Source organism: Mustelus asterias, chromosome 12 (assembly GCF_964213995.1).
Source record: "Mustelus asterias chromosome 12, sMusAst1.hap1.1, whole genome shotgun sequence".
NCBI lineage: Eukaryota > Metazoa > Chordata > Chondrichthyes > Carcharhiniformes > Triakidae > Mustelus > Mustelus asterias.
Window position 1 is genome coordinate 13,724,995 of NC_135812.1, and position 20,017 is coordinate 13,745,011.

Below are 20,017 nucleotides of genomic sequence, written 5' to 3' on the forward strand. Positions count from 1 at the left end.
TCTCACTCCCCGCGCTCTCTCCTCTCTCTCACCCCCCGCGCTCTCTCCTCTCTCACTCCCCGCGCTCTCTCCTCTCTCTCTCTCTCACTCCCCGCGCTCTCTCCTCTCTCTCACACTCCCCACGCTCTCCTCTCTTTCACACTCCCCGTGCTTTCTCCTCTCTCTCACTCCCCACCCTCTCTCCTCTCTCTCTCACACTCGCCGCGCTCTCTCCTCTCTCTCTCTCTCACTCCCCACGCTCTCTCCTCTCTCACTCCCCGTGCTCTCTCCTCTCTCTCTCTCCCTCCCCGCGCTCTCTCCTCTCTCTCTCACTCCCCGCGCTCTCTCCTCTCTCTCACTCCCCGCGCTCTCTCCTCTCTCTCACTCACTCCCCGTGCTCTCTCCTCTCTCTCTCACTCACCGCGCTCTCTCCTCTCTCTCTCTCTCCCTCCCCGCGCTCTCTCCTCTCTCTCACTCACTCCCCGCGCTCTCACTCTCTCCCCGCACTCTCTCCTCTCTCTCACTCACTCCCCGTGCTCTCTCCTCTCTCTCTCTCACTCCCCGCGCTCTCTCCTCTCTCTCACTAACCGCGCTCTCTCCTCTCTCTCTCTCACTCCCCGCGCTCTCTCCTCTCTCTCACTAACCGCGCTCTCTCCTCTCTCTCTCTCACTCCCCGTGCTCTCTCCTCTCTCTCTCTCCCTCCCCGCGCTCTCTCCTCTCTCTCTCACTCCCCGCGCTCTCTCCTCTCTCTCACTCCCCGCGCTCTCTCCTCTCTCTCACTCCCCGCGCTCTCTCCTCTCTCTCACTCACTCCCCGTGCTCTCTCCTCTCTCTCTCACTCACCGCGCTCTCTCCTCTCTCTCTCTCCCTCCCCGCGCTCTCTCCTCTCTCTCACTCACTCCCCCGCGCTCTCACTCTCTCCCCGCACTCTCTCCTCTCGCTCACTCACTCCCCGTGCTCTCTCCTCTCTCTCTCTCACTCCCCGCGCTCTCTCCTCTCTCTCACTAACCGCGCTCTCCCTCTCTCTCACTCACTCCCCGTGCTCTCTCCTCTCTCTCTCTCCCTCCCCGCGCTCTCTCCTCTCTCTCACTCACTCCCCGTGCTCTCTCCTCTCTCTCACTCTCTCCCCGCACTCTCTCCTCTCTCTCTCTCACTCCCCGCGCTCTCTCCTCTCTCTCACTCCCTATGCTCTCTCTTCTCTCTCTCTCTCACTCCCCGCGCTATTTCCTCTCTCTCTCACTACCCACGCTCTTTCCTCTCTCTCACTCACTCCCTGCGCTCTCTCCTTTCTCTCTCTCACTCCCCACGCTCTCTCCTCTCTCTCACCGCCCGCGCTCTCTCCTCTCTCTCTCTCTCACTCCCCGCGCTCTCTCCTCTCTCTCACCCCCCGCGCTCTCTCCTCTCTCACTCCCCGCGCTCTCTTCCTCTCTCTCTCTCTCTCACTCCCCGCGCTCTCTCCTCTCTCTCACACTCCCCACGCTCTCCTCTCTTTCACACTCCCCGTGCTTTCTCCTCTCTCTCACTCCCCACCCTCTCTCCTCTCTCTCTCACACTCGCCGCGCTCTCTCCTCTCTCTCTCTCTCACTCCCCACGCTCTCTCCTCTCTCACTCCCCGTGCTCTCTCCTCTCTCTCTCTCCCTCCCCGCGCTCTCTCCTCTCTCTCTCACTCCCCGCGCTCTCTCCTCTCTCTCACTCCCCGCGCTCTCTCCTCTCTCTCACTCACTCCCCGTGCTCTCTCCTCTCTCTCTCACTCACCGCGCTCTCTCCTCTCTCTCTCTCCCTCCCCGCGCTCTCTCCTCTCTCTCACTCACTCCCCGCGCTCTCACTCTCTCCCCGCACTCTCTCTTCTCTCTCACTCACTCCCCGTGCTCTCTCCTCTCTCTCTCTCACTCCCCGCGCTCTCTCCTCTCTCTCACTAACCGCGCTCTCTCCTCTCTCTCTCTCACTCCCCGCGCTCTCTCCTCTCTCTCACTAACCGCGCTCTCTCCTCTCTCTCTCTCACTCCCCGTGCTCTCTCCTCTCTCTCTCTCCCTCCCCGCGCTCTCTCCTCTCTCTCTCACTCCCCGCGCTCTCTCCTCTCTCTCACTCCCCGCGCTCTCTCCTCTCTCTCACTCACTCCCCGTGCTCTCTCCTCTCTCTCTCACTCACCGCGCTCTCTCCTCTCTCTCACTCACTCCCCGCGCTCTCACTCTCTCCCCGCACTCTCTCCTCTCTCTCACTCACTCCCCGTGCTCTCTCCTCTCTCTCTCTCACTCCCCGCGCTCTCTCCTCTCTCTCACTAACCGCGCTCTCTCCTCTCTCTCACTCACTCCCCGTGCTCTCTCCTCTCTCTCTCTCCCTCCCCGCGCTCTCTCCTCTCTCTCACTCACTCCCCACGCTCTCTCCTCTCTCTCACTCTCTCCCCGCACTCTCTCCTCTCTCTCTCTCACTCCCCGCGCTCTCTCCTCTCTCTCACTCCCTATGCTCTCTCTTCTCTCTCTCTCACTCCCCGCGCTCTCTCCTCTCTGTCACTCCCCGCGCTCTCTCCTCTCTCTCACTCACTCCCCGCGCTCTCTCTTCTCTCTCACTCACTCCCCGCGCTCTCTCCTCTCTCTCTCTCACTCCCCACGCTCTCTCCTCTCTCTCTCTCACTCCCCGTGCTCCCTCCTCTCTCTCTCTCACTCCCCGCGCTCTCTCCTCTCTCTCTCTCACTCCCCGCGCTCTCCCTCACTCACACCGCTCTCTCCTCTCTCTCTCTCTCTCTCACTCCCCGCGCTCTCTCCTCTCTCTCTCTCACTCCCCGCGCTCTCTCTCACTCCCCGCGCTCTCTCCTCTCTCTCTCTCTCTCACTCCCCGCGCTCTCTCCTCTCTCTCTCTCACTCCCCGCGCTCTCTCCCTCTCTCACACTCCCCGTGCTCCCTCCTCTCTCTCTCACTCCCCGCGCTTTCTCCTCTCTCTCTCTCTCACTCCCCGCGCTCTCTCCTCTCTCTCACTCCCCGCGCTCTCCTCTCTCTCTCTCTCTCACTCCCCGCGCTCTCTCCTCTCTCTCTCTCACTCCCCGCGCTCACTCCTCTCTCTCTCTCACTCCCCGCGCTCACTCCTCTCTCTCACACTCCCCGCGCTCTCTCCTCTCTCTCTCACTCCCCGTGCTCTCTTCTCTCTCTCTCTCCCTCCCCGCGCTCTCTCCTCTCTCTCACTCACTCCCCGCGCTCTCACTCTCTCCCCGCACTCTCTCCTCTCTCTCACTCACTCCCCGTGCTCTCTCCTCTCTCTCTCACTCACCGCGCTCTCTCCTCTCTCTCTCTCACTCCCCGCGCTCTCTCCTCTCTCTCACTCCCCGTGCTCTCTCCTCTCTCTCTCTCCCTCCCCGCGCTCTCTCCTCTCTCTCACTCACTCCCCGCGCTCTCTCCTCTCTCTCACTCTCTCCCTGCACTCTCTCCTCTCTCTCTCTCACTCCCCGCACTCTCTACTCTCTCTCACTCCCTATGCTCTCTCTTCTCTCTCTCTCACTCCCCGCGCTCTCTCCTCTCTCACACTCCCCGCGCTCTCTCCTCTCTCTCACTCACTCACCGCGCTCTCTCCTCTCTCTCTCTCACTCCCCGCGCTCTCTCCTCTCTCTCTCTCACTCCCCGTGCTCCCTCCTCTCTCTCTCTCACTCCCCGCGCTGTCTCCTCTCTCTCTCTCACTCCCCGCGCTCTCCCTCACTCCCCGCGCTCTCACCTCTCTCTCTGTCTCTCTCACTCCCCGCGCTCTCTCCTCTCTCTCTCTCACTCCCCGCGCTCTCTCCCTCTCTCACACTCCCAGTGCTCCCTCCTCTCTCTCTCTCACTCCCCGCGCTTTCTCCTCTCTCTCTCTCACTCCCCGCGCTCTCTCCTCTCTCTCACTCCCCGCGCTCTCTCCTCTCTCTCTCTCTCACTCCCCGCGCTCTCTCCTCTCTCACTCCCCGCGCTCACTCCTCTCTCTCTCTCACTCCCCGCGCTCACTCCTCTCTCTCACACTCCCCGCGCTCTCTCCTCTCTCTCACACTCCCCGCGCTCTCTCCTCTCTCTCACTCCCCACGCTCTCTCCTCTCTCTCTCACACTCGCCGCGCTCTCTCCTCTCTCTCTCACTCCGCACGCTCTCTCCTCTCTCTCACTCCCCGTGCTCTCTCCTCTCTCTCCTCTCTCTCACTCCCCGCGCTCTCTCCTCCCTCTCACTCCCCGCGCTCTCTCCTCTCTCTCACTCCCCGCGCTCTCTCCTCTCTCTCACTCCCCACACTCTCTCCTCTCTCTCACTCACTCACTGCGCTCTCTCCTCTCTCTCTCTCACTCCCCGTGCTCTCTCCTCTCTCTCCCACCCTCCCCGCGCTCTCTCCTCTCTCTCACTCCCCGCGTTCTCTCCTCTCTCTCTCTCACTCCCCGCGATCTCTCCCTCTCTCACACTCCCGTGCTCCCTCCTCTCTCTCTCTCACTCCCCGCGCTTTCTCCTCTCTCTCTCTCACTCCCCGCGCTCTCTCCTCTCTCTCACACCCCGCGCTCTCGCCTCTCTCTCTCTCTCTCACTCCCCGTGCTCTCTCCTCACTCTCTCTCACTCCCCACGCTCTCTCCTCTCTCTCTCTCACTCCCCACGCTCTCTCCTCTCTCTCTCTCCCTCCCCACGCTCTCTCCTCTCTCTCACTCCCCGCGCTCTCTCCTCTCTCTCACTCCCCGCGCTCTCTCCTCTCTCTCACTCCCCGCACTCTCTCCTCTCTCTCACTCACTCACCGTGCTCTCTCCTCTCTCTCTCTCACTCCCTCTCTCTCTCACCCTCCACGCGCCTCTCTCCTCTCTCTCACTCCCCGCGCTCTCTCCTCTCTCACACTCCCCGCGCTCTCTCCTCTCTCTCACTCACTCCCGCACTCTCTCCTCTCTCTCTCTCACTCCCCGCACGCTCTCTCTCTCTCTCCACTCCCCGCACTCTCTCTCTCTCTCACTCACTCCCCGCACTCTCTCTCTCTCTCTCTCACTCCCCGCACTCTCTCCTCTCTCTCTCTCACTCCCCGCTCTCTCTCCTCTCTCTCACTCCGTATGCTCTCTCCTCTCTCTCTCTCTCTCTCACTCCCGCGCTCTCCTCTCTCTCTCTCTCACTCCCGTCGCTCTCTCTCTCTCTCTCTCTCACTCACCGCGCTCTCTCCTCTCTCTCTCACTCCCCGCGCCTCCGCTCTCTCCTCTCTCTCTCCCCGCGCTCTCTCCTCTCTCTCACTCCCCATGCTCTCTCCTCTCTCTCTCTCCCTCACCGCGCTCTCTCCTCTCTCTCACTCACTCCCCGCGCTCTCACTCTCTCCCCGCACTCTCCTCTCTCTCTCACTCACTCCCCGTGCTCTCTCCTCTCTCTCTCACTCACCGCGCTCTCTCCTCTCTCTCTCTCACTCCCCGCGCTCTCTCCTCTCTCTCACTCCCCGTGCTCTCTCCTCTCTCTCTCTCCCTCCCCGCGCTCTCTCCTCTCTCTCACTCACTCCCCGCGCTCTCTCCTCTCTCTCACTCTCTCCCTGCACTCTCTCCTCTCTCTCTCTCACTCCCCCGCACTCTCTACTCTCTCTCACTCCCTATGCTCTCTCTTCTCTCTCTCTCACTCCCCGCGCTCTCTCCTCTCTCTCACTCCCCGCGCTCTCTCCTCTCTCTCACTCACTCACCGCGCTCTCTCCTCTCTCTCTCTCACTCCCCGCGCTCTCTCCTCTCTCTCTCTCACTCCCCGTGCTCCCTCCTCTCTCTCTCTCACTCCCCGCGCTGTCTCCTCTCTCTCTCTCACTCCCCGCGCTCTCCCTCACTCCCCGCGCTCTCACCTCTCTCTCTGTCTCTCTCACTCCCCGCGCTCTCTCCCTCTCTCACACTCCCAGTGCTCCCTCCTCTCTCTCTCTCACTCCCCGCGCTTTCTCCTCTCTCTCTCTCACTCCCCGCGCTCTCTCCTCTCTCTCACTCCCCGCGCTCTCTCCTCTCTCTCTCTCTCACTCCCCGCGCTCTCTCCTCTCTCACTCCCCGCGCTCACTCCTCTCTCTCTCCCCGCGCTCACTCCTCTCTCTCACTCCCCGCGCTCTCTCCTCTCTCTCACACTCCCCGCGCTCTCTCCTCTCTCTCACTCCCCACGCCTCTCTCTCCTCTCTCTCTCACACTCGCCGCGCTCTCTCCTCTCTCTCTCACTCCGCACGCTCTCTCTCTCTCTCTCTCACTCCCCCGTGCTCTCTCCTCTCTCTCCTCTCTCTCACTCCCCGCGCTCTCTCCTCCCTCTCACTCCCCGCGCTCTCTCCTCTCTCTCACTCCCCGCGCTCTCTCCTCTCTCTCACTCCCCACACTCTCTCCTCTCTCTCACTCACTCACCGCGCTCTCTCCTCTCTCTCTCTCACTCCCCGTGCTCTCTCCTCTCTCTCCCACCCTCCCCGCGCTCTCTCCTCTCTCTCACTCCCCGCGTTCTCTCCTCTCTCTCTCTCACTCCCCGCGATCTCTCCCTCTCTCACACTCCCCGTGCTCCTCCTCTCTCTCTCTCTCACTCCCCGCGCTTTCTCCTCTCTCTCTCTCACTCCCCGCGCTCTCTCCTCTCTCTCTCACTCCCCGCGCTCTCGCCTCTCTCTCTCTCTCTCACTCCCCGTGCTCTCTCCTCACTCTCTCTCACTCCCCACGCTCTCTCCTCTCTCTCTCTCACTCCCCACGCTCTCTCCTCTCTCTCTCTCCCTCCCCGCGCTCTCTCCTCTCTCTCACTCCCCGCGCTCTCTCCTCTCTCTCACTCCCCGCGCTCTCTCCTCTCTCTCACTCCCCGCACTCTCTCCTCTCTCTCACTCACTCACCGTGCTCTCTCCTCTCTCTCTCTCACTCCCCGTGCTCTCTCCTCTCTCTCTCACCCTCCCCGCGCTCTCTCCTCTCTCTCACTCCCCGCGCTCTCTCCTCTCTCACACTCCCCGCGCTCTCTCCTCTCTCTCACTCACTCCCCGCACTCTCTCCTCTCTCTCTCTCACTCCCCGCACGCTCTCCTCTCTCTCTCTCACTCCCCGCACTCTCTCCTCTCTCTCACTCACTCCCCGCACTCTCTCCTCTCTCCCTCTCACTCCCCGCACTCTCTCCTCTCTCTCTCTCACTCCCCGCGCTCTCTCCTCTCTCTCACTCCGTATGCTCTCTCCTCTCTCTCTCCCTCACTCCCCGCGCTCTCTCCTCTCTCTCACTCCCCGCGCTCTCTCCTCTCTCTCACTCACTCACCGCGCTCTCTCCTCTCTCTCTCTCACTCCCCGCGCTCTCTCCTCTCTCTCTCTCCCCGCGCTCTCTCCTCTCTCTCACTCCCCATGCTCTCTCCTCTCTCTCTCTCACTCCCCGCGCTCTCTCCTCTCTCTCACTTACTCCCCGCGCTCTCTCCTCTCTCTCACTCACTCCCCGCGCTCTCTCCTCTCTCTCACTCCCCGCGCTCTCTCCTCTGTCTCACTCCCCACGCTCTCTCCTCTCTCTCTCTCACTCCCCGCGCTCTCTCTTTTCTCTCCCTCACTCTCCGTACACTCTCCTCTCTCTCTCTCACTCCCCGCGCTCTCTCCTCTCACTCACTCCCCGCGCTCTCTCCTCTCTCACACTCCCCGCGCTCTCTCCTCTCTCTCACTCACTCCCCGCACTCTCTCCTCTCTCTCTCTCACTCCCCGCACGCTCTCCTCTCTCTCTCTCACTCCCCGCACTCTCTCCTCTCTCTCACTCACTCCCCGCACTCTCTCCTCTCTCCCTCTCACTCCCCGCACTCTCTCCTCTCTCTCTCTCACTCCCCGCGCTCTCTCCTCTCTCTCACTCCGTATGCTCTCTCCTCTCTCTCTCCCTCACTCCCCGCGCTCTCTCCTCTCTCTCACTCCCCGCGCTCTCTCCTCTCTCTCACTCACTCACCGCGCTCTCTCCTCTCTCTCTCTCACTCCCCGCGCTCTCTCCTCTCTCTCTCTCCCCGCGCTCTCTCCTCTCTCTCACTCCCCATGCTCTCTCCTCTCTCTCTCTCACTCCCCGCGCTCTCTCCTCTCTCTCACTTACTCCCCGCGCTCTCTCCTCTCTCTCACTCACTCCCCGCGCTCTCTCCTCTCTCTCACTCCCCGCGCTCTCTCCTCTGTCTCACTCCCCACGCTCTCTCCTCTCTCTCTCTCACTCCCCGCGCTCTCTCTTTTCTCTCCCTCACTCTCCGTACACTCTCCTCTCTCTCTCTCACTCCCCGCGCTCTCTCCTCTCACTCACTCCCCGCGCTCTCTCCTCTCTCTCACTCCCCGCGCTCTCTCCTCTCTCACACTCCCCGCGCTCTCTCCTCTCTCTCTCTCACTCCCCGCGCTCTCTCCTCTCTCACACTCCCCGCGCTCTCTCCTCTCTCTCACTCCCCGCGCTCTCTCCTCTCTCTCACTCCCCGCACTCTCTCCTCTCTCTCTCACACTCCCCGCGCTCTCTCCTCTCTCTCACTCCCCGCGCTCACTCCTCTCTCTCACTCCCCGCACTCTCTCCTCTCTCTCTCTCTCTCTCTCACTCCCCGCGCTCTCTCCTCTCTCTCCCTCACTCACCGTACTCTCTCCTCTCTCCTCTCTCTCACTCCCCGCGCTCTCTCCTCTCTCTCATTCCCCGCGCTCTCTCCTCTCTCACACTCCCCGCGCTCTCTCCTCTCTCTCTCACTCCCCGCGCTCTCTCCTCTCTCACACTCCCCGCGCTCTCTCCTCTCTCCTCACTCCCCGCGCTCTCTCCTCTCTCTCACTCCCCGCACTCTCTCCTCTCTCTCTCTCACTCCCCGCGCTCTCTCCTCTCTCTCACTCACTCACCGCGCTCTCTCCTCTCTCTCTCTCACTCCCCACGCTCTCTCCTTTCTCTCACTCCCCGCGCTCTCTCCTCTCTCTCACTCCCCGCGCTCTCTCCTCTCTCTCTCTCTCACTCCCTGCGCTGTCTCCTCTCTCTCTCACTCCCCGCGCTCTCTCCTCTCTCTCTCTCACTCCCTGCGCTCTCTCCTCTCTCTCACTCCCCGCGCTCTCTCCTCTCTCTCACTCCCCACACTCTCTCATCTCTCTCTCTCACTCCCTGCGCTCTCTCCTCTCTCTCACTCCCTGCACTCTCTCCTCTCCCTCTCACTCCCCACTCTCTCTCCTCTCTCTCTCTCACTCCCTGCGCTCTCTCCTCTCTCTCTCTCTCACTCCCCGTGGCCATTCAGCTGCGATTTTTTTTTCCCACTCATTCTCAGCTTCTTTTTTCCTTTAAACCCAATGATATCGCTGCCTTGTCGGATCATTGTGTCGAGGGCTGTCAGTGAGCTGAGAGCCTGGTGTAGTGACTGGGCTGAACTCAGCGCAGGGTCACACAGCCTGTGGTTTATACAGCCCTGTCCAGCCATGAGTGACCAGCAGGGAGCAGACTCGTTGCATTGCGAGTGAATTCAGATCATTCTGAAACCAAGGTCCTGATTTGCTGTTCTTGCTGTCGCCCCCGTGTTAAACTCCTGTCGGAACGATTTACTCTGATCCGAATGATTCCGGTTTTAGACAAATGGGAGGGCGAAGATTTTCAAACTGGGGAGTTGGACATTTCAGATTCACGTTAGGAATTCTCCGCACTGGGAGATGTTACAGTCCCCCGGGCACCTTTGGTAAAGTGGTTATGGTCACTGATCTTGGCTCAGACAGCATTTGTGTCTTGGACTCACAAGTCTGTGGATTCCAGTCCCACACAGGACTCGAGGGAGTGCTCAGCGAGTGCTGCACTGTCAGAGGTGCCCCTCTTTCAGAGGGACATTAAACTGAAGCCCCTTCTTCCTCAGGCAGAACTCAGAGATCCCATGGCACACTTGACTGAAGAGGGGGGGAGGCCATCCCAGCGACCGTGGCCAATAGAGTAGAATCCTAGAATCCCTACAGTGCAGAAGGAGGCCATTCTGCCCATCAAGTTTGCACCGACCACAATCCCACCCAGGCCCTATCCCCGTAACCCCACATATTTCCCCTGCTAATCCCCCTGATGCTAAGGGTTAATTTAGCATGGCCAATCCACCTAACCCGCACATCTTTGGAGTGTGGGAGGAAACCGGAGCACCCGGAGGAAACCCACGCAGACCGGGGAGAACGTGCAAACTCCACACAGACAGTGACCCAAACTGGGAATCGAACCCAGGTCACTGGCGCTGTGAGGCAGCCGTGCTGACCACTGTGCCACCATGCCACCTTCTATATTTACCCCTCAATCAGCATCGTAAAAAGCAGATGATCCAGTCGTCATCATATTGCTGATTGTGGGAGCTTCCTGTGCGCTAATTGGGCCGCCCTGCTTTCTGCGTAACGACAGCGACTCTACTTCAAAACGGAGTGGATATCTGCCTCTTGCCATCTGACGAAGGAGCAGTGCTCCGAAAGCTTATGGTATTTGCCACCAAATAAACCTGTTGGACTTTAACCTGGTGTTGTGAGACTTCTTACTGTGCTTAACCCAGTCCAACGCCGGCATCTCCACATCAGCTACTGTCACCCAGGGTGAAAGTTCCAGTCTCACTCACTGAGCAGCAATGTGCTGATTGCTCTCCCTCCCACTAGATGGCACCAGAACCCAGTTATACTCGCGATGTTACTGTGTGGAAGTTAAAGGGCAGGTAATTCATCAGAAAGTAGCAGTCTTATCATAGAATCCTCCCGACAGTGCAGAAGGAGGCCATTCAGCCCATCAACGCTGCACCGACTCTCCGACAGAGCATCTTACTCACACTCTCTCCTCCACCCTATTCCCACAACCCCACACATTTACCATGGCCAATCCCCCTAAGCTACACATTCTTGGACTTTGGGAGGAAACCGGAGCACCCGGAGGAAACCCACGCAGACACGGGGGGAACATGCAAACATCTGAGGCCAGAAGTGAACCCGGGTCCCTGGCGCTGTGAGGCAGCAGTGCTAACCACTGTGCCCCCGTGCCGCCCAGGCAGCAGGAGTTACTGTGCAGCAATCAGACGCGGGATAACTCGGCTGATCTGGCCTCTCCTGGTTCCAGTCCAGGCTGTCGAGTGCACCGCTCCCAGTTGTCTTCCCGATTTCCCTTTTCCACAAAGAGATGGGCGGGGGATGCATTTACAAACCAAGTTGTCAAGAAGCACCCAGGAATTGGACTCGCTGTGGAGACCAAGTGGAACAATGAATGGATTCAAGGTCATAGAGATATACAGCACAGAAACAGGCCCTTCGACCCATGTTAGAATGTGACCAGTGACAACTTTGTATTGGATGTAATGTGACCAATGGGAACAAGATGTAATGGTCAGCTGACCCAGTAAGCCATGGAACCAATTACAGAGGGATGTAATAGTCAGCTGACCAGTTGATTCACTATAAATAAGGAACTATGTAGAATTGTAGGCAGCTTGGAGTGGCCCAGGGCGAGGCCCCAGGTTTGGAGTAATGATGTTTCTTTATTAAACTCTTTCCCTTTGATTTATAAGTTGGAGTAAGTTTTGTTGTATTTTCATTAGTTGCATTTTGAAGAGTTTCTTCTGAAGAAACAGGGATACGGGGATAGTATCCCTGAAGGTGGATTGGAAGGAGACCAGCCAGAGGGCCCTATCGAATAGACACAAAGGAGCAATAGCCTACTCCAGCCCCGAATTCTTATGTTCTGCTGCGGACAGCCACTAATTTAATGTTTATTTATTAGTGTCACAAGTAAGGCTTACATTGACACTGCAATGAAGTTACTGTGAAAATCCCCTAATCACCACACCATGCTGACCAGGTTTCCTAAACTGAACTGGTCCCATTTGCCTGTGTTTGGCCCGTATCCCTCTAAACCTTTCCCATCCGTGTATCTGTCCAAGTATCTTTTAAATGTTGTAATTGTACCCGCCTCTACTACCCTCTGTGTGAAAAAGTTGCCCCTCAGGCCCCTTTTAAATCTTTCCCCTCTCACTTAAAGCTACGCCCTCTAGTTTTGGACTCCCCTACCCTGGGGAAAAGACCTTGGCTGTTCACCCCATCTATGCCCCTGATTACTTTATAAATCTCTGGAAGGTCACCCCTCATCCTCCTATGCTCCAGGGAAAACGTCCCAGCCGTTCCAAATGGCATCTAGAGGTGCAACCATGCAAGATAGTGGAGGGGGGGGGGGGGGGGGGAGATGGGAGGCCCCTCCAGGATTTGCAGAGACTGAAGGAGAGACGGATCCTGGGACCTTTGTGCAAATATATTGGCTGGAGTTTCCCAGGCCTTTCCGCAGTGGTGGTGGCTCGCTATTGGCTGGTGGCAGGATCTTCCAGTCCCACTGAAGTCATTGGCACTTTGTGTGGTTCGTCAGTCCTGCCACTGCAGAACCTGCGGTGAGGGGGAGGGGGGCGGTCGACTTCGGTGGGACTGGAAAAACCCACTGACAGAAAGGGTGGGAAAATCCCGCCCATTGTCTTTTTTTACATGGCACGGGCTAAGCAGTGGCTACATCATGGGAGAGGTGATAACTAAACTGGCAGCAAGTTTGCTCCCCATTCTCATTCTGCAAAACCAAGGCACGGTGGCACAGTGGTTAGCACTGCTGCCTCACAGCGCCAGGGACTCAGGTTCGATTCCCGGCTTGGGTCACTGGCTGTGCAGAGTCTGCACGTTCTCCCCGTGTCGGCGTGGGTTTCCTCCGGTGCTCCGGTTTCCTCCCACAGCCCGAAAGACGTGCTGGTTAAGTGCATTGGCCATGATAAATTCTCCCTCAGTCTACCCGAACAGGCGCCGGAATGTGACGACTAGGGGATTTTCACAGTAACTTCATTGCAGTGTTAATGTAAGCCTTACTTGTGACACTAATAAATAAACATTAAACTAGTGGCTGTCCGCAGCATTCACAAACACTGCAATAAAACATAAGAACATAAGAATTCGGGGCTGGAGTAGGCTATTGCTCCTTTGTGTCTATTCGATAGGGCCCTCTGGCTGGTCTCCTTCCAATCCACCTTCAGGGATACTATCCCTCAATTCCCTCTGATCCCAAAAATTCAGTGGAACTCCTGGCTTGAATATTCTCAGCATCCACAGCCCTCTGAGATCGAGAATGCGAGAGGTTCGCAACTCTCCTCATCTCAGTCCAAAATAGCTGAGCCTGAGGAACACCCTTTGTTCTGAGACCATGACCCAGTGTTTTAGATACTCTAGCCAGGAGAAACAACCTCTCAACATCTGCCCTGTCCAGCCCTTTATGAGTTTTAAATGCTTCAATTAGATTCACGTTGGGTTTGGCCTGCTTTTTGTGTACAGGACGTACCTGGGCAACTTTCCTCAGTGCTGGGTATATGCCAGTGTTGTAGATGTAGCGGGACAGCTTGGCTAGGGGTGCAACACGTTCTGAAGCACAACTCTTCAGTACTATTGCCAAAGCATTGTCAGGAAACAAGGCCTTTGCAGCATCCAATGCCTTCAGCTTTTATCGGTGGCCAACAGCCAACTTCCCTCTTTGGGCTTGCGTTGGTTGTAAGTTGACACAGCTGGTGACCAAGGACCAGAACAGAGGTGGTGGGTTTGACTGCCTGGTACCTGAGGCAGTCCGGTCTGCAGTGTTTACTGTTGGAGGTGAGAGAGATATGGCGCGAGTTATTCCCACTCTACTCCAGACAATCCTAGGCCCAATGGGTGGCCCGGGCAAATGGCTGCTTTCTTAACCATATCCCGCATCTTAAACAAGGAGAGTGGGTGGCGAAGAGTTTCACCAGGGGGAACTTGGAGCACGGAGTTTAGGCTGCTGGAGGCACTGACATCAATAATAGCATAAAGGGAGAAGGTGATTAGGAGGAAACCAGAGTTTGACAGGGTTTGGGGTGTGCTATAGGGCTAGAGAAGGCTTCAGAACCCAGCACCGAGACCACAATAGGATTTGAGGAAAGGATATGAATTTTAAATGTGCGCAGAATTTCACCGCCCAAGCAGCCCTTTCGACCCCAAGTGTTTATGCTCCACACAAGCCTCATCTTCCCCCTCTCCATTTCACCCTCTCCCCTTTCAGTCCCTTCTCCCTCATCCAACTCCCCCTTAAAATGCCCGCATGTTATTCACCTCAGCTACCACTAGTGGCCGCAAGTTCAGCATTCTGTTCACTCTCGGAGTAAAGAAATTTCAGGCAAACGGGGGACTGGGAGCTATCATAAGTCAGCACAGAGAGGCCCAGAGGTTAATGAGGGCCGCGTACGGGATAGGGAAAAGTTCAACAAGAGTTTGAGAAGAGCTAACATTTACAGGGAGTCAGTTTGAGTGGTTAGTCACAGGGACCTGCTTTAAATATCTTCTTCCTCATCTGGATGTATAAAGTTTACTTATTAGTCACAAGTAAGGCTTACATTAACATTGCAGTGAAGTTACTGTGAAAGTCCCCTAATCGCCACACTCCAGCGCCTGTTCGGGTAACACTGAGGGAGAATTTAGCATGGCCAATGCACCTAACCAGCACGTCTTTCGGACTGTGGGAGGAAACCGGAGCACCCGGAGGAAACCCACGCAGACACGGGGGGAATGTGCAGACGTCAATCAGACAGTGACCCGAGGCTGGAATTGAACCTGGGACCCTGGCGCTGTGAGGCAGCCGTGCTAACCACTGTGTCACCGTGCCGCCCCATGAAAACATCTCTCATAGTCCATCAAACTTGGACAATCAGACTAGACAGCAATCAGTGACCTCTCAATCTACTTTAGAGTCATAGTAGTTTCCAGCATGGAAACAGGCCCTTCGGCCCAACTTGTCCATGCCACCCAGCTTTTACCACTAATTTAGATGCTTACATAGTTGCTGCGTTTGATTCATTGAAGCATGGCTTTGATATTGGACCCCACTTCTCCAGCCTCATGTCTACAAACTGGCTCTCCAAACGCATTGGAATGATTGGATTGATGTGGATCTAATTCCAGGCTGGCTGGAGGCCCTACCAGCGTGACCTTGAGGAACACTCTCCCTCAGAACCAATTGGAGACAGCTTAACTGTTCAGGGGGTTGTAGATTGACGGCATTTATTGAATGTCCAAATCTTTGCTTCCACCCGATAGATAGTCAATATCTTTTCCCAAAGATAGGGGAGTCTAAAACTAGAGGGCATAGGTTCAAGGTGAGAGGGGAGAGATACAAAAAGGTTCAGAGGGACAAAAGCAAATTACTGCAGATGCTGGAATCTGAAACCAAAAGAGAAAATGCTGGAAAATCTCAGCAGGTCTGGCAGCATCTGTAAGGAGAGAAAAGAGCTGACGTTTCAAGTCCAGATGACTCTTTGTCAAAGCTAAAAGGCCAGAGGGGATTTTTTTCACACAGAAGGTGGTGAGTGTCTGGAACAAGCTGCCAGAGGTAGTAGTAGAGGCGGGTACAATTTTGTATTTTAAAAAGCATTTAGACAGTTACATGGGTACGATGGGTATAGAGGGATATGGGCCAAATGCGGGCAACTGGGACTAGCTTAGTGGTTAAAGAAAGGGGCAACATGGACAAGTTGGGCCGAAGGGCCTGTTTCCACGCTGTAAATCTCTACGACTCACCCACTCCTGAACTGACAAATCGCAAAACTTCAATTCACACGAGGTCCTTTTGAAAGCCTGGTCACAAGGATGCAGCTAACAGCTGCTGTTTGCAGGGGAGCCGGCGACGGACAGGATCAAGTTTATTGCATGCTGCTCTGAATCTAATGTGACCTGTTTCGCTGCTCTTGTATCAGGTTGCATCGACAGCAATGAAACAGCACATTTAATCAAGGGAGACCAGGGTGCCCTTTATGTGTCACACCAGTCTCATTGCCCTCCCGTACTTCATCTGACCCTCTGTGTTGTTCAATTGCAACCCGGGGTGAACTCAATAAAAACACTGCTCCTTTTAATTTTAATAAAAGCAAAATACTGCGGAATCTGAAACCAAAACAGAAAAATGCTGGAAAACCTCAGCAGGTCTGACAGCATCTGTGGAGAGAGAATCGAGCCAACATTTGGAGTCTAGATGACCCTTCGACAGACAAAGGGGTCATCCAGACTCGAAACATTGGCTCTGATCTCTCTCCTTTTATTTTTGCCTACTTTTTACAGATGGAAATCCTCCGAACATTGATTATAATTTTTATATACCTTCATGGGACGTGGGCTTTGCTTTGCCTTCTGGAACCGCCTTGTGGTAAAACATTTAAAATTAAAACATGCGTCAGGAGAAATCAGCAACTCCTGACTGGCGTCCACCCCCTTCGAAACAGTGGCAAAGATTCCAGGGTTATCAAGGCAATATTGTGAAATGCGTGTTCCCATTGCTTGTGAAGCAACTGTTCACTAACGGAAGGATGATAATGTGATATTTATGAACATGCAAGTTATCAGAATAACCGATGTGTTGTAGAAGAAAAAATGGTCCATGGGTATAGGTGATTATTAAACACTCAAGATTCGTTCGTAGAATCATAGAATCTCTACAGTGCAGAAGGAGGCCATTCGGCCCACCGAGTCTGCACCGACAACAATCCCACCCAGGCCCTATCCCCGTAACCCCAGATATTTACCCTGCTAGTCCCCCTGACACTAAGGGGCAATTTTTAGCATGGCCAATCCACCCTAACCCGCACATCTTTGGAGTGTGGGAGGAAACCGGAGCACCCGGAGGAAACCCACGCAGACACGGGGGAGAATGTGCAAACTCCACACAGACAGTGACCCGAGGCCGGAATTGAACCCGGGTCCCTGGCGCTGCGAGGCGGCAGTGCTAACCCACTGTGCCACCGTGCCGCCCTCTAAAAAGATAAAAAGGAGAATGAAAGCTGGTGGGAGCAAGAACGCAAGAACGCTCAGTCAGCGGCACAGTAGCACAGTGGTTAGCACTGCTGCTTCACAGCTCCAGGGACCTGGGTTCGATTCCCGGCTTGGGTCACTGTCTGTGTGGAGTTTGCACATTCTCCTCGTGTCTGCGTGGGTTTCCTCCGGGTGCTCCGGTTTCCTCCCACAGTCCAAAGATGCGCGAGTTAGGTTGATTGGCCATGCTAAAATTGCCCCTTAGTGTCCTAAGATGTGTAGGTTAGAGGGATTAGTGGGTAAACATGTAGGGATATGGGAGTAGAGCCTGGGTGGGATTGTGGTCGGTGCAGACTCGATGGGCCGAATGGCCTGTTTCTGCACTGTAGGGTTTCTATGATTCTAATAAGCAAGTTCAAGGCTGATAGTGATAGATTTTTGGGAATCGAGCAATATGGGGATAGGGCGAAGAAGCAGAGTCACAGTGGAAGGTCAGCCATGATTTTATGGAATGGTGGAGCAGTCTTGAGGGAGAGAATGGCCCATTCTTGCTGGCATCAAGGGGAATTAAATGATTGGGTCAACCTTAAAAAGTGAAAGATGGTCTGAATGGATGTGTTTTGGAAGAGTGAGAAATGTAAAGATAATTTGACAATTCCCAGTGCAAATAAAGCCTCGAAGTTGCAGACATCAGCAGCCTGACGGACTTGATGGTTTATTCCAGTCTGTCCCTGTCGGACGCTCATCAGATCGGAGCAGGCTGTCGCCTGACAGACTGTATCATACTTCATTCTGCACGGAGATCATTAGAGACAAATACTGTTACTATGATGTTTATTCTGAAAATAAATCACACGCATAAATAGAAACATCACCCCAGGCACAACTCAGTGCAGTAGGACCTGATCCAAGTCTGTGATGATAATTCCTCTTTACGTTGGATGGACTTCTCACAGCCAGGTTGTGATCGAGAGGTTTTCACTGTGAGTTTGAGCTTTTAGGTTTAAGTTTTATTTATCAGTAGGCTTACATTAACACTGCAGTGAAGTTACTGTGAAAATCCCCTAGTCACCACACTCCGACGCCTGTTCGGGTTACACTGAGGGAGAATTTAGCATGGCCAATGCACCTAACCATCGCACTGTGGGAGGAAACCGGAGCGCCCGGAGGAAACCCACGCAGACACGGGGAGAACGTGCAAACTCCACATAGACAGTAACCCAAGCCAGGAATCAAACAAAATTGCCCCTTCAGAGTCCTGAGATGCATAGGTTAGAGGGATTAGCGGGTAAATATGTAGGGGTAGGGCTTGGGTGGGATTGTGGTCGGTGCAGACTCGATGGGCCGAATGGCCTCCTTCTGCACTGTAGGGTTTCTATGATTTCAAACCCGGGTCCCTGGTGTTGTGAGGCAGCAGTGCTAACCACTGTGCCATCGTGCGGAACTGAGGGGGAATTTAGCATGGCCAATGCACCTAACCATCGCACTGTGGGAGGAAACCGGAGCGCCCAGAGGAAACCCACGCAGACACGGGGAGAACGTGCAAACTCCACATAGACAACCCAAGCCGGGAATCAAACCCGGGTCCCTGGTGTTGTGAGGCAGCAACGCTAACCACTGTGCCACCGTGCTGCCCCCTTCGAAAAATGGCAACTTTGACAATGGGATTGCATTTCTGTGTTGCTTCTCACGGGCTGCTGAGTGTCCTGAAGTACTCTACAGGCAACTAACGGCTTTACCGAGGTGTAGTCACTGTGGTATAATGTCGTGAAACCCTGCAGCCAATTAATAGACAGCAAGTTTCCCGTAAGCTGCAATCTGGTAATGACCTGCTCTTCGCTTTTTGGGGTGTAGAATGAGGGGTCAATATTGGCTGGGTCACAGATTTGATTTATTATTGTCACACGGGATGGAATTTTCCCATCCTGTCCACCACGGGAATCGTAGCGGGCAGGACAGGACTGTGCAAAGCTCCGGTGACCTCACGTAGGATCTTCCAGCCTTGGGGCGAGTGCGGCCAGAAAATCCCCCCACCCCACATATTGTGATGGCAGTGAAAAGAATTGTTTTCGTGCGCGCTATACAGACAAAGCATGCCGTTCATAGAGAAGGAAAAGAAAGGGTGCAGAACGTAGTGTTACAGTCATAGCGAGGGTGTAGAGAAAGATCAACTTAATATAAGGTATGTCCATTCAGAATGTGGGCGGCATGGTGGCACAGTGGTTGGCACTGCTGCCTCACCGCTCCAGGAACCTGGGCCCGATTCCCGGCTTGGGTCGTTGTTTGTGTGGGGTTTGCACGTTCTCCCCCGTGTCTGCGAGGGCTTCCTCCGGGTGCTCCAGTTTCCTCCCACAATCCAAAGATGTGCGGTTTAGGTGCATTGGCCATGCTAAATTGCCCTTTAATGTCCCAGGATGTGTAGGTTAGAGGGATTAGCAGGGTAAATATGTGGGTTTACGGGGGATAGGGTCCAAGTGGGATTGTTGTCGGTGCAGACTCGATGGGCTGAATGGCCTCCTTCTGCACTGTAAGGTTCCTGGAAGTCTGATGGCAGCAGGGGAGAAGCTGCTCCCCTGGCTTTCCCTGATCGCAGAGGCAGCTGTGCGAAATCCCCAGCTCAGCCCACTTGCTGCTTTAGTGCTGCCCCATTACTGGTGCCCCGGGGATACCTAAGCCAGCAAGCCTGCTGCAAGCTGATATGGAGACAGAAAATGACCCTGGCCTACACCACCTCCAAAGGATGAAAAGTGCCTTGTGCTAAGATAAGGAATCTTGCTTCAAAGCGGAAGGTCCTTTCGGGTATGTAAATATGGGAAGATTGGATTTTTCGGCCTGCGAGGACTCTCTTGGTTCATGTTAGCATCTGAACTGGTCTGTCTGATTGGACTGTTCAGAACTCCCCGAGCCACTTAACTGTAAACAGCTCAGTGTTAATAATTCCTGACCTGCTGAATTAAATCACTTTTCGTGCATTCGGCTGAATTTGATGCTGTTGGACATTAGGAACACGGACCTTTTAGTCCCTGCTGGGGAGTTTACACATTATTGAGGGGATTATAATCGATGCCTGTTGCGTTAAGAGGGTCAGATTTATCTCAATAGAGCCATGAGGGGTTATTTTACGTTAAAAGTATCTCACGCAGGTTAATAACTTTTGGTCGAAGCAAAATACTGCGGATGCTGGAATCGGCGCGATAGCACAGTGGTTAGCACCGCTGCCTCACAGCGCCAGGGACCAGGGTTCGATTCCCGGCTTGGGTCACTGTCTGTGTGGAGTCTGCACGTTCTCCCCGTATCTGCGTGGGTTTCCTCCGGGTGCTCCGGTTACCTCCTACAATCCAAAGATGTGCGGGTTAGGTTGATTGGCCATGCTAAATTGCC

The 20,017-nt window shown here is 55.3% G+C and overlaps 2 protein-coding genes across 8 annotated transcripts in view; one reads left to right on the forward strand and one right to left on the reverse strand.

Annotated features, from left to right (window-relative positions):
- Positions 1-20,017, reverse strand: part of exo5 (exonuclease 5) — a 449,516-nt gene that overhangs the window by 125,419 nt on the left and 304,080 nt on the right. The window lies entirely within an intron of this gene.
- Positions 1-20,017, forward strand: part of LOC144501264 (rap1 GTPase-activating protein 2-like) — a 361,906-nt gene that overhangs the window by 75,577 nt on the left and 266,312 nt on the right. Inside the window, exon 1 of one of the 7 annotated variants that reach the window (XM_078224801.1) lies at positions 17,526-17,619. The exons of 4 other annotated variants lie outside the window; for them this stretch is intronic. In XM_078224801.1, the coding sequence (XP_078080927.1) occupies positions 17,555-17,619 (65 nt within the window). In that variant the 5' untranslated portion in view covers positions 17,526-17,554. Of the gene's footprint in view, positions 1-17,525; positions 17,620-19,390; positions 19,436-20,017 lie in introns of those variants that run through there. 2 more of the 7 variants (XM_078224782.1, XM_078224786.1) reach the window with 2 other exon arrangements.